Source organism: Dermochelys coriacea, chromosome 2 (genome assembly GCF_009764565.3).
Source record: "Dermochelys coriacea isolate rDerCor1 chromosome 2, rDerCor1.pri.v4, whole genome shotgun sequence".
Taxonomy (NCBI): Eukaryota; Metazoa; Chordata; order Testudines; family Dermochelyidae; genus Dermochelys; species Dermochelys coriacea.
Window position 1 is genome coordinate 234,175,598 of NC_050069.1, and position 14,518 is coordinate 234,190,115.

At 42.9% G+C, this 14,518-nt stretch overlaps 1 protein-coding gene across 23 annotated transcripts in view; it reads left to right on the forward strand.

The window, feature by feature from the left end:
- The window catches only part of MLLT10 (MLLT10 histone lysine methyltransferase DOT1L cofactor), a 232,649-nt gene that overhangs the window by 92,685 nt on the left and 125,446 nt on the right, over positions 1–14,518 (forward strand). For 19 of the 23 annotated variants that reach the window (XM_043509429.1, XM_038390658.2, XM_043509425.1 and 16 more), the window contains one exon: positions 13,388–13,481. The exons of 2 other annotated variants lie outside the window; for them this stretch is intronic. In XM_043509429.1, coding sequence (XP_043365364.1) covers positions 13,388–13,481 — 94 coding nt within the window. Of the gene's footprint in view, positions 1–11,978; positions 12,209–13,387; positions 13,482–14,518 lie in introns of those variants that run through there. 2 more of the 23 variants (XM_043509434.1, XM_043509439.1) reach the window with 2 other exon arrangements.

Below are 14,518 nucleotides of genomic sequence, written 5' to 3' on the forward strand. Positions count from 1 at the left end.
CAAGACCTTCCACGGTATTGACTTTCTCCTTGGTGTGTGGCTGAGATGTTTGTGACCATCAGAGACCTCCTGTGTCTGTCAGTACTGGACTTACTGCTGATGCAGGATGAAACTAAAGCTCCTACTATTCCAGGCATGCAGGTGCCAACTCCAGGATCTACCTTGATGCCTATATATAAGCACTGTCAATATCAAACCTGGCATCAGCACTGTCTGGTTCTGGTGCATTGGAATTTTGGACTAACAGGCATGGTACCTTTCATAGGAAAGCCCTGTATGCTACAACTGGTACTGTCCACATTTCTTCAGTCCCGTCACTGGCTTCTCTACCTGGTACTGCACCTCCTTGGCATTCTGATGCCAGTTCATCATCTGACTTTGAAGTGGTTTCTACAGGTTGGATTTCTATTTCAGGTCATGAGGTTCACCTTGTTCTTCATTATGTAGATCAAGATCTGAATACCGTGATCCTTACAGTAGCTGGTCAAGAGACAGATTGCCATGGGTTTGGGCTCCAGTACCTTATCAAATGCAGCAGTGGCTCTTTTGAAATCTCTGAGGACTTCCTACTGGTTTCAGGGATTCTTCTCCACGTCACCATGCTCGAGATCCTGACAGAGGTACGATTCCCAGTACTGATATCGGTACCCAACAATCTGTGGAAGTTATTCAACTTGCTTCAGATCCTCTGATGCGGGAGGTCTCATTACCACCAGAGCAGATGGACACACTGATTCCTCTGCTCAATACTTCCTCTTGTTCTCTGGATAAGGCAATAGTGCAAGAGTTGTAATCTCCAGTTGCAGATGACTACAAAACCTATCAGGGTCTGTTGAAGAGGGTGGCCATTGCCTTGGGAATGCAGGTTGAACTGGTCCAGGATTACCCTCGCAAGCTCGTGGACATTTTGTATTCCACAAGTCCTTGTAGAGCAGCTTCGCCTATTGATGTGTCTATATTAGAGCCTTGGAAAATCCTTTAGCAGAGTTCTGCTTTTCTGACGCTTATTACATCATGTGATGGCAGTGATTTGAAAAGGCCAGAAAAGGGCACTTTCAATCAACTTCCAAAGTTAAAGATGCAAAGAAATTAGACTTATTTGGGGGATAGGTTTATTCATGCTAAGGTTTACAGTTCAAGACTGTGACCCATTAGACTTTGTTGCCATATTATGATTATGATTATTCAGTATGGGACTCTGCAAATGTACTGACAAGATGCCAGATATGATGATGGAGTTCAAGGCTCTTTGAAATGAATCTGGTTCCTTGTATGTCTTTGCAGGCTGCACTAGATGAGGCCGATTGGGCTGCTTGTGTCATGGCACCAATGGTGATCATGTGTCATGCTTTCTGGCTTTAGTCATCGGGTTTACCTTCTGAAGTTTGGCAGATGATTGAGGACTTGTCCTTCAAGAGCTCCAACTTTTCTTCTGAGAAAGACAGATGAAGCTCTGCATTCTCTTAAGGATTCAAGGGTGACCTTGAAATCCTTCAGTATTTACACTCCAGCCTCAAGAAGAAAGCAGTTCTATCCTCAGACCCAACAGAGGTACTCTTTCTACCTGACTAGACAGTCGGATCAATCCAGGAGATGATAAAGGTCTCAGAAAAAGAGACCATCTCCTTCACCTCCATCTTCTGCTACCTCCAACCATCAGACTTCTTCCAACCTGTCTACTTGATTCTGTGACAGCAAATCACTCCATTTGATCTCACCTTCATTTGGCAGCCACTTGTCCCACTTCCTAAGGTCTTGATCCCACATTAGAACCCACTTGTCTGTTGTAAGCATGATGGAACTGAGGTATACCCTGCAATTCACTTCTGTTCCCCCATCCCTTTTCAGGGACCACTCTCACAAAACTGTAACTAGTCCAAGAGGTGCAGTCTCTATTGCAGTTGGGCCAATAGAATAAGCGCCTCTTCAGCATCAGGGAAAGGGGTACTCTTCTGGCTATTTTCTCATTCGAAAATCCAAGGGAGCTTAAGACCTATTTTATACCTGCAAAATCTCAGCAATTACATAAAGAAGATAAAGTTTTGTAATCCTAGCTTCTATTATTCATAGATACTAAGGTCAAAAGGGACCATTCTGATCATCTAGTCTGACCTCCTGCACAACGCAGGCCACAGAATCTCACCCACCCACTCCTGCGAAAAATCTCTCACCTATGTCTGAGCTATTGAAGTCCTTAAATCATGGTTCAAAGACTTCAAGGAGCAGAGAAGCCTCCCTCAAGTCAACCATGCCCCATGCTCCAGAGGAAGGCGAAAAACCTCCAGGGCCTCTTCCAATCTGCCCTGGAGGAAAATTCCTTCCCGACTCCAAATATGGCAATCAGCTAAACCCTGAGCATATGGGCAAGATTCACCAGCCAGATACCCAGGAAAGAATTTTCTGTAGTAACTCAGATCCCATCCATCTAATATCCCATCTCAGGGGATTAGGCCTATTTACCACGAATATTTAAAGATCAATTAATTATCAAAATCACGTTATCCCATCATACCATCTCCTCCATAAACTTATCAAGTTTAATCTTAAAGCCAGATAGATCTTTTGTCCTCACTGCTTCCCTTGGAAGGCTATTCCAAAACTTCACTCCTATAATGGTTAGAAACCTTCGTCTAATTTCAAGTCTAAACTTCCTGGTGGCCAGTTTATATCCATTTGTTCTTGTGTCCACATTGGTACTGAGCTTAAATAATTCCTCTCCCTCTCCTGTATTTATCCCTCTGATATATTTATAGAGAGCAATCGTATCTCCCCTCAACCTTCTTTTAGTTAGGCTAAACAAGCCAAGCTCCTTGAGTCTCCTTTCGTAAGACAGGTTTTCCATTCCTCAGCTCATCCTAGAAGCCCTTCTCTGTACCTGTTCCAGTTTGAATTCATCCTTTTTAATCATGGGAGACCAGAACTGCACACTGTATTCCAGGTGAGGTCTCACTAGTACCTTGTATAACGGTACTAAAACCTCCTTATCCCTACTGGAAATGCCTCTCCTGATGCATCCCAAAACCGCATTAGCTTTTTTCACAGCCATATCACATTGGCAGCTCATAGTCATCCTATGATCAATCAATACTCCAAGGTCCTTCTCCTCTTCCGTTACTTCTAATTGATGCGTCCCCAGCTTATAACTAAAATTCTTGTTATTAGTCCCTAAATGCATAACCTTACATTCACTATTTAAATTTCATCCTATTACTATTACTCCAGTTTATAAGGTCATCCAGGTCCTCCTGTATGATATCCCGATTCGTCTCTAAATTGGCAATACCTCCCAGCTTTGTATGATCCGCAAACTTTATTAGCACACTCCTACTTTTTGTGCCAAGGTCAGTAATAAAAAGACTAAATAAGATTGGTCCCAAAACTGATCCCTGAGGAACTCCACTGGTAACCTCCCTCCAGCCTGACAGGTCACCTTTCAGTAGGACCTGTTGTAGTCTCCCCTTTCTTATCCACCTTTCAATGTTCATATGGATCCCCATCTTTTCCAATTTAACTAATAATTCCCCATGTGGCACGGTATCAGACGCCTTACTGAAATCTAGGTAAATTAGATCCACTGCTTTTCCTTTGTCTAAAAAATCTGTTACTTTCCCAAAGAAGGAGATCAGGCTGGTTTGGTACGATCTACCTTTTGTAAAACCATGTTATATTTTGTCCCATTTACCATTGACTTCAATGTCCTTAACTACTTTCTCCTTCAAAATTTTTTCCAAGATCTTGCATACTACAGATGTCAAACTAACAGGCCTGTAGTTACCCGGATCACTCTTTTTTCCTTTCTTAAAAACAGGAACTATATTGGCAATTCTCCAATCATACGGTACAATTCCTGAGTTTACAGATTCATTAAAAATTCTTGCTAATGGGCTTGCAGTTTCATGTGCCAATTCCTTTAATATTCTTGGATGAAGATTATCTGGGCCCCCTGATTTAGTCCCATTAAGCTGTTTCAGTTTCGCTTCTACCTCAGATATGGTAATATCTACCTCCATCTCCTCATTCCCATTTGTCATGCTACCATTATCCCTAAGATCCTCTTTAGGCTTATTAAAGACTGAGGCAGAGTATTTGTTTAGATATTGGGCCATGCCTAGATTATCCTTAAGCTCCACTCCATTCTCAGTGTTTAGCGGTCCCACTTCTTCCTTCTTTGTTTCTTTGTTCCCTTTCCTAGCTCACAACAACTTGTTCTCTGCCCTTGACATAAAGGATGCATGTTTCCATATGACCTTACACCAGAGTCAGGAAGTTTCTAAGATTTGTTGTAGAAGCAGTTCATTATCAGTTCACAGTCTCCCTATTTGGGCTGTCCTCAGGACCCTACGTATTCACAACATGTATGGCAGTGGTGGCAGCACACATCAAGAAGGCAGGATTTCACGTGTACCAGTATCTGGATGATTGGTTAGGCCAGGGTCAGTCCAGACAGCAAGTGGAGGGCAATACCGAGAAGATGCCTTCCTTCTTAAATGTGTTGGGCCTGACAATCAACCATAAAAAGTCAGTTGTCCTCATGGTAGAAAGAATTGAATTTATAGGGGTGGCTCTCAGTTTGACATCAGCAAAGGCATACTTCTCTCAGGCCAGGTTTCAAGCAATTTTTGACCTGTGCTCATAGTTCAAGGTGTATTTCGGTATAACTGTAAGCAATTGCCTGAAACTTTTGCGCCATGTTGTAGCTTGCACATACATGACTCAGTATGCCACACTTGACTTCTGGGTCATGCAAAGGCGGTTGAAGTCTGTCTACCATCTCTCTTGCGATCCACTGGATATGCTGACACATACCTGCAGCTATCTTGTCTTCCTAGGACTGGTGGATGGTCTTTGACAATGTATGCATTAGAGTTCCCTTTGTTCCAACATTTCCCTCCATGACCTTAGTCACAGATGTATCAGATAGGTATCCCTTTGCCAAGAAGCATTGAATCTCTGGTCCTCCTGCATCCTGAACAGCATTTTTCTAAAGGTTTCTCACATCCTGGATCTGAGAACTGTTTAGCTGACCATTTCATCAGATCATTCAGCAGAGGTCATGAATGGTTTCTCAGGCCTGATTCACAAAGTGCAGATTTGGAGAATGCCAGAAGTGAACTTGTTTGCCACAAAACTGAACAGGAAGTGTCACCATTTCTGTTCAAGAGGAGGTCTTAGTCCATGGTCCATGATGGATGTTTTTCTATTATCATGGCAGGGGAAGCTTCTCTATGCTTTTCCTCCCATACCTTTGGTGCCCAGGGTACTTGGCAAACTCAGACAAGTTCATGCTGTTCTGCTTTTTGATAGTGACAGCCTGGCCTCATCAGTCCTGGTTCTCTGATCTTTTGAAACTCTCTACTTGAGGTGCCATAACTCTTCCACAAGTCCCATAACTCTTCCATTTAATTTTGCAGGACAGTGACAAGGCTCTGCATTCCCAGCTCTCTCAGCCTACACCTGACTGCTTGGATTCTCGGTAGCTATCTGCTTGAGAAGCAGTCTGTTTTGCTGTGTTACAGAATGTTCTTTTAAATAGCAGGAAGTTCTGCACTAGATTCACTTACTTCCTGGAATGGGATAGGTTTTCATTGTTACCCCAGCAGAAGGATGTAAGCCCTTATTTTCAATTTATTTTGGATTGGGTACGCCATCTGAAAGGAACAGGTCTTTCAGTCAGTTCCATGAGAGTGCATTTAGTTGCCATCTCTGCATTCCAGCCTCACGTAGATAGGTGGAGAAGAGCAACCTCCCATTTGACTATTTGGTGTTGAAAGGGTTTGGATAGACTTCCCTCCTCTTAGAGATCTAATGCCATTTTAGGATTTAAATTTGTTTCTTTCGTTGTTCATGTGAGGTCCCTTTGAAACTATAACTACATATGCCATCTTTGCTCTCTTGATGAAGATAGCATTCTTAGTAGCTATTGCTTCGGCCAGGAGAGCTGTGAAGCTTCAGACTTTTACAGATGACCCTCCTTATGCTGTCTTTGCATCCATACTCCAAATTTCTTACCCACGTGGCCTCCAATTTTTCCATAAATCAGGCTATATTCTTGCAAACCTTCTTTCGGAAACCCCACCCACACAAAGATGAGGAGAAAGTTCATTCTTGGCTGTCCTCAGAATGTTGGCATTTTATCTAGACAGGACTAAGGAGTTGCAATCATGCCCATAACTATTTGTCTCTGTTGCCGAAGAATGAACAAGCCTGTTACCTCTGAGGATATTTTACTGAATTTCCTCCTCCATTCAGTTGTGCTATCTTATTGCTAAAGTTCTACTTTCCCAAAGAGTTTTAGCAGACTCTACAAGAGCTCAAGCTGCTTCAGCATCTTTCCTGAGTCATGTTCCCACTATTGACATTTTTAGGGATGCCACCAGGTCTTCTGTTCATGTGTTCAGTGCCCTTTACGACATCTTCCATGTCTCTGGAGGTGATGCTAAATTTGGGAGAGTAGTGCTATAGTCTTTGTTTCGATAGACTCTGATACTTGTCCCCATTTGGGACTATTTGTGAGTAACGTAAAGTGGAATGGACATGCAGTCACTCGAAGAAGAAAAAACAGTTGCATACCTGCTTACTGTTGTTCTTCAAGATGTGTTGCACATGTCTGTTGCATGCTCAACTGCCTCCTCTCTACATCGGAGTTTGTCTTTCAGTGTGAAGGAACTGAAGGGGATGAGGATGGTTCTGCTCCTTTTACACTCTTGACTGGCAGCATGAGAGTGCGGAGAGCGCATGTGTCTCCCTGTGGTACCATTATGGGGAAAAATAATTCTCCTGGCATTGTTGCACAGACACTTGAAGTGGAATGGACACGTGCAACACATCTCGAACAACAGTAGTTCCAGAACAGATATGTAACTGTTTCTTATCAAAAACTTGAACTAACCTGGAAGTATATTTGTGTCAAACTTAAATTAGTCAAACCTGATTAAAAGAGATACTGTCTTGAGTAATTTGGGGCACACATTTGCTGAGGTTGTATATGTTTAAAAAAAAATCAAACTGGACTAAGTACCCAATATTAATAGAAAAGCTTTTGATTTTTTTTTCATGTGATGAAAAGTGTGAAGTATTTGTTTGGATTTAAACATTTCCTTGCAGCATTTGCAACCAAAACATTGCATTATTGTGCTAATGAAAATGAAACAGAAAATGAAACTAACTCTGTTTTCAGTGTCCAAATTGGCTGCTGTACAGAAAATAAATCAACAATGCAAATGGTGAAAAGCAAATTTGGTTTTTATAACTTTGAGTAGTGTCCCTGAGGGTGCTCCGCTATAGGGGTGCTTGCGTTCCTGCACTGCTGATCAGAGGACTTCAGTAGCAGTGTCTGTTAGGCCCACATATGTGCTCTCTCTCTTTGTGCCCTACCATGAGGCTAGCCAGCGCGTGGGGGCTAACCCCCTTCAGTGCCTTCTCAACTGCCTCTGGCTATAGACAGAACTCTTTGCAGTCCCTTAAGATCATTACTTTTGCTTTATATTTCTATAGCTAAGTTAGTCTCCTAGTACTTACTTGTAAGTTGTAGTTTCCTTCATTTTTTTCAGTGAAAATAAAAAAGATTTTGTTTCCTGCTTTTTCTCATTGGGGACTTTTCCCCCAACCAAGTATGCCTGGTTCACCGGGCTTCAAGAAGTGCCTATCCCAGTTGCAGACTATCCCAGTGCATATACTGCCTCGGGGAAGGCCACATTCACAAAAATGAGAAGAAACTCAGGCCCAGGTCTCTTAAGCACAGCAAGCTGAGACACAAGATTATCTTAATGGAAACGGCTCTCTGGACCTGTGCCAAGAGTCACCTGGCAGACATGAGTCTTTCCCACAGCCCATAACATCCGAAGGCTGTGCGTTGAAGAAACCAGCTGATGTCCCCTCTCATAAGTCATCAAAAAAGAGAGTGGGTAGTCCCCACAGTGAGCTGCAAACTGGCTGTAAACTATCTCCAGTGCACTTGGTACCATCAGCACGGAGTCAATCCTGGTACGCAAGGTTCATGAAGATCTATAGCGGCAAGTGCTGTTCATGTGCCTACAGACCCGATGGGCACAGGCACTGAGTCAACGGCACTGAGGGACAAGGATAGGAGTAAGCACTCCTCTAAGAAGACATTGCCAATATTTGATACTCCATTGGCACTGTCATGGATGCCCCATCAGCACCAGAGCAGTTGGTGTGGGCAATATTTCCATCCTCCTTGGTATTGCCAGTGACACCAAGTTGATTGGTACCGCTGGAATTCTGGCACTCAAGGGACCTCTGAGTATCTGATGTACCAGAGACTCCTTGGTACAGGGATCTCTGCCCCGAGTATCTGTATGGCACAGGTGTCTTCCCTGCTGCCCTACCAGGCTCCCCCCCTCTCAAGTGTGTACTTGGACAGCAAAGCAGAGGAGGCAGTATTGCAGTGCTCCTCCCAGGCTCCTTGTGGTGCCCAATACCAACAGGGCTCTTGAGGATAGCCTCAGATGGTCCCACCACCGTCACCTTGGTACGGTCAACCTTGGGCACCGCCACCGCCTCAATGACCATACTGGGATCCTTGGGCTGCATATTGCTCCCATGCCTCTCGGGTTTCTAGCCCTACTAGAGAACCCTTGAGATGCACCCCTTTGGCTGCTGGATCCGGAGCTTTGGAACTGCCAAAAGAAATTGTGGAGGAACAGGAGGGCAACGTTGAGGAAGAGGTGACCCCAAGGACCATATCCTCCTCTTCCTGCCCAGATGAGGCCGTTATGCCTCCCCCACCATCTCTGGCCGATGACTTTTGCCTAGCGAAGAGAGCGGCAGACACTCGTAAGATAGAACCGCTAGAAGAAGTCAAGAACATCCACCACAAATTCCTTGACATATTCCATTCATCCTTGTCCTCAAAAATTGCCCTCCCTATTAATGAGGCTCTCCTGGACCCTGCAAACCAAATGACAGACTCCAGCACCTACCTGCAAGTGGGTGAATAAAAAAAGTTACGTCCCAGCGAGGAAGACAGAATTCCTCCTCTTCTTCTTCTTCTTCCAGCTTCCACACAACTCCATCGTGGTAGATTCTGTTAATTCTCATAGCCATCAGTACCAGATGAGGTCCACTCCCCTCCGATGGGGACTAGAAGCATTTGGATCTTTTTGGGAGGAAAGTGTACTCCTTGGCTATGCTACATTTTCGAATAGCCAATTTACCAAGCCCTAATGGCAAAATACAACTATGTAAACTCTTGGAAACTGAATTATTTTATTGAACAGCTGCCTGAGTCACACCACAACCAATTTAAAGCCATTATTCAAGAGGGACAGTGAATGGCCAAGATAGCACTATAATCTGCCCTCGATGCAGCTGATGGAATGGCCAGGTGATTATGCAGTGTGCATTGTGGCTACCTCTGTCAGGCTTCCTAAAAGAAGTGCAGTTAACAATTGAAGACCTTCCCTTTGAAGGCATTAAGCTCTTTGCGGAGAAGATGGATGCCTTTCTTCGTGCACTAAAGGATTCTAGGACCACTCTCTGCTCACTGGGTATCTACAAAAGAGGAAATTTAGTCCACAGCTACACCATAAGCCATGAACCTCCCCATACCTGACTCAGTGCTACTACGAGACGCAGGGAAAGAAAACTAAGTTCTTGAGATGTAAACCATCTGGCCCATGATTTTCCATGTCCCAGCCATACACTTCCAAGCAACAATTTTGACATGTTGGTTGAGGCATTGATACATAGCTGACCACCGCTATCTACCAATTTGGGTTCTGTCTGGCAATATTCCACAGCACCTGGGAATGCGTAAGATCGGACTGATGGATCTTGGAGATTGTTTGAAATGGGTACTCCTTACCTCCCTACTCTCTCCACAACACCCTTCCCGTCCCTCTTCAGGGTCTGTTCTCAATGAATATAAGAGCATATGAATGGCCATATTGGGTCAGAACAAAGGTCCATCTAATCTGACAGTGGCCAGGGCCAGGTGCTTTAGAAGGAATGAACAGAACAGGTAATCATCAAGTGATCCATCCTCTGTTGCCCATTCCCAGCTTCCGGCAACAGAGGTAGAGACACCATCCCTGCCCATCCTGGTTAATAGCCATTGATGGACCTGTCCTCCATGAACTATCTAGTTCTTTTTTGAACCCTGTTAGTGTCTTGGCCTTCATAATATCTGACAAAGAGTTCCAGAGGTGGACTGTGCATTGTGTGAAGAAATACTTCCTTTTGTTTGTTTTAAATCTGCTACCTATTAATTTCGTTTGGTGACACTTGTGTTATGAAAAGGAGTAAATAACACTACCTTATTTACTTTCTGCACACCAATTTTGATTTTGTAGACTTCTATCAGATCTCTCCCCCCACCTCCTTAGTCTCTCTTTTGCAAGCTGAAAAGTCTCTTATTAATCTCTCCTCTTCTTATTAATATGGAAACTGTTCAATACTCCTAATATTTTTGTTGTCCTTTTCTGAACCTTTTCCAATTCCAATGTATCTTTTTTTGAGATGAGGCAACCATATCTGCACGCAGTGTTCAAGATATGGGCATACCATGGATTTATATAGAGGCTATATATTTTCTATTTTCTTATCAGTCCCTTTCCCAACATTGTTAACTTTATTGACTGCCTCTGCATATTGAGTGGATGTTTTCAGAGAACTATCCACAATGATTCCAAGATTTCTTTCGTGAGTGGTAACAGCTAATTTAGACCCCATCATTATATATGTATAGTTGGGATTATGTTTTCCAATGTGCATTACTATGCATTTATCAATATAGAATTTCATCTGCCATTTTGTTGCTCAGTCACCCATTCCCAGCTTCTGGCAATAGGGGCTAGGAACACCGTCCCTGCCAATCCTGGCTAATAGCCAATGATGGACCTATCTTCCATGAACCTATCTAGTTCTTTTTTGAATCCTGTTTGTGTCTTGGCCTTCACAACATTCTCTGGCAAAGAGTTCCACAGGTTGACTGTGCATTACGTAAAGAAATACTTTCCTCAGTCATCCAATTTTGTGAGATCCCTTTGTAACTCTTCGCAGTCTGCTTTGGACTTAACTATCGTGAGTAGTTTTATATCATTTGCAAATTTTGCCACCTCACTGTTTACCCCTTTTTCCAGATCATTTGAGTGTGTTGAACAGAAGTAGTCCCAATACAGATTCCAGGAGGACATCACTATTTACCTCTCTCCATTCTGAAAACTAATAATTTATTCCTACCCTTTGTTTCCTATTTTTTAACCATTTACTGATCCAGGAGAGGACCTTCCATCTTATCCCATAACAATTTACTTTGCTTAAGAGCCTTTGGTGAGGGACCTTGTTAAAGGCCTTCTGAAAATCTAACTACACTATAGCCATTGGTTTACTCTTGTCTACATGCTTCTTGACCTCCTTAAAGAATTCTAGTGAATTAGTGAACCATGTTGACTCTTCCCAAACAAATTATGTGCATCTATGTGTTTGATAATTCTGTTCTTTACTATAGTTTCAACCAATTTGCCTGGTGCTGAAGTCAGGTTTACTAGCCTGTGATTGCCAGGATTGCCTATTGAGACTTTTTAAAAAATTGGCATCACATTAGCTAACTTCCAGTTATCTGGTACAGAAGCTGCTTTAAATGATTTACATACCACAGTTAGTAGTTCTGCAATTTTACATTTGAGTTCCTCAGAACTCATGGTGACTTATTACTGTTTTGTTTTATCAATTTGTTCCAAAACCACCTCTAATGATACCTCAATCTGGGACAGTTCCTCAGATTTGTCTCCTAACAAGAATGGCTCAGGTTTGGGAATATCCCTCACATCCTCAGCTGTGGAGACTGATGCAAAGAATTCATTTAGTTTCTCTGCAATGGCCTTATCCCCCTTGAGTGTTCCTTTAACATTTTGATTATCCAGTGACCCCACTGGTTATTTAGCAGTCTTTGTGCTTCTGATGTACTTAAAATTTTTTTTGCCATTACTTTTTGAGCCTTTGGCTAGCTGTTCGTAAAGTTTTTTTTTTGGCCTTCCAAATGACTCTGAGATAGAGAAGGAACTGAGCAGGGATTAGCCCACATGCACTGGCTAGCCTCGTGGCGGGGCATGAGAGACAGCGGATGTGTGGGCCTAATGGACACTGTTGCTGAAGTTCTCCGATCTGCAGCACAGGGACACAAGCACACCTACAGTGGAGCACCCATAGGGGGACACATCTTAAAGAACCATCATTACTGCACAAGGTGAGTAACTTCTTATTTTACTGAATTATTGCTTTTGAAAATTCAATACAACAAATTATTATTAATGCAGGCAAGAAAACTTTTGAGGATTTTTAAAAAAAATTCATCTGATACTGACCATTTTAAACCAATAAAATATGGCTTCATTTGTTATGGTACTTTGTTTTATTTTAAAATTCTTTAATCTTTATATCTTCCATTAATGCATTTCCACTAGTAGATCAGAAGAGTAGCTGTTGATATGTTCAGGACTTGAACAATTTCTACTGTTGTCTAAAACATCGGTCTGTTGAAAACTATTCTTTTGCTTAGATAAATGAAGTTTTTTGGGCCAAGAGTTTGAAGGTAGATCTATACTTATGGCAGTGTGTAAAGTACAGACACTGCTTGCCCAGCTAACATGGGAAAAATGACAGTGTAGATGGGGAGGCACTGCTTAGGCGAGTAGAATGCCCCATATGCCCTTGGGTTCAGGCACACATCTTACATGGCTCTCTACACACCCAGACAGTTCCTCCCACATCTACACTGCTATGTTTAGCAATGTTGTGTCCCTCTGCTTCCCCACTGCTAGTCTTTCCTTGCTGCAGTGAAAGACTCTGGTAGCACAGAAAGGTTCTGGTAGCTCCCCAGTACTGAAGCCTTTCACTCTGGTGGGGAAAACCTCTGGCAGGGGGAAGGCAGTGGGGAAAAGCTCTGGTAGCTGCTGCTGGAGCCTTTCCTGCTGCTTTCCCCCCTGGATCCTTTCAGTGTCTGGTGTAACTACACACAGCAGTGAATGTGGATGCAGGCTGCCTTTCACTACCCAGTGTAGCTATGTGTATCCTACACAAGTGTAGACAAATATGGACAAGTTCAGAGTTAGGAACCTTAGTAAGTGGCCTGATTTTTTTAAACGTGTTCTGCACCTAAGCGGATGCATTGTTGGACTGGTGCCTTATTTAGATGTCTAAATATGGATTTAATAGAGTAGGGGAAGACTTACAAAGGTAAGTTGGGCACCTCACCGCATCGCATTGAGTCAGTGATAGTTGCATATTTTACTCCCTGTTTGTGACTTTTGGAAATCTCCCCAGTAACTTCAGGTATCTATATTTGAAAATCTCTTCTAGAGATTTTGAGGTGACTTGGTATAAAATTACTTTTGATCTTGAATGTTTTTTTTTTTTCCCTCCCCAGTGCACAGTTTGCAGGACTTCTTTGTGAAGAAGAGGGTAATGGTGCAGATAATGTCCAATACTGTGGCTACTGTAAATACCATTTTAGTAAGCTGGTAAGAATTTATTGAATTCAGTATGTAAAATATGACACTAACTTGAATTTTACTCAATGACTTGAGTTACTAATAGCAATTAAAATAGAATTATATGTGGGTTAGGGTGTTGCTTATACAAGAAACTGAATAAAATTATACAAAATTATGTGGAAAATATTCTTGTTTTTTCCTTATGGTGGTTATATAATTTTGAGGGTAGAAATATTTCCTGAAAATGTATTATAGTGTTATGAACAAACGTTTGCTTTGGAATGTATTATCTCGGGAAAAATAGAGAAAAATAGGGAGCGTGTTTAGACAGTGCCTTAAAAAAAATGTAATAGACGTGTATTGTTCAAAATGAGCTTCTGCTTTCAGAAGTGCCGACTTTCCACTTCCCTGGGGGTGCTTGACTTCTGCTCCGCCCCTTCCCCCAAAGCCCCACCCCCACCTCTTCTGCCCCCATTCCACCCCTGAGAGCGGCCCCCCCACACTCCTCCCCGTCTTTCCCAGTGCCTCCTGCATGCTGCTGAACAGCTGATCGTGGCGGGCAGGAGGCATTGGGAGGAAGGGGGAGGAGCTGATGGGGGGGCTTGCCCTGGGGGGACGGAGAGGAGCTGATAGGTGGGGCTGATGGTGGGTGCTGAGCACCCACTATTTTTTTTTTTCTGATGGGTGCTCCAGCCCTGGAGTACCCACAGAATTGGCACCTATGTCTGTTTGTATTAAGGTCCTGTAAGGTTTCCTCTTCTTATTTGATTAGTTTGGCCACACTTAACGTATTCTTCTGGAAGCATCTTAACAAATTTTTTCCTCTTGGCAAGCCATGTATTGGAGAATATATCAGCCCACAAATTCTTCTTCTGTTATCCTTCTCCTAGCATTCTGTGTGTTGATCTATTATTCTACATTCAGCTGAGATCCTTGGCTAACTGTCTTTTTCTGAAGCACACCAGAAATGGAATGCTTTAGGGCTTGATCCAGTGCTCTTTTAAATCAGGGAAAGACTCCCATTGACTTTAGTGGGCTTTGGATCAGACCCTGTGAGTTGAGTG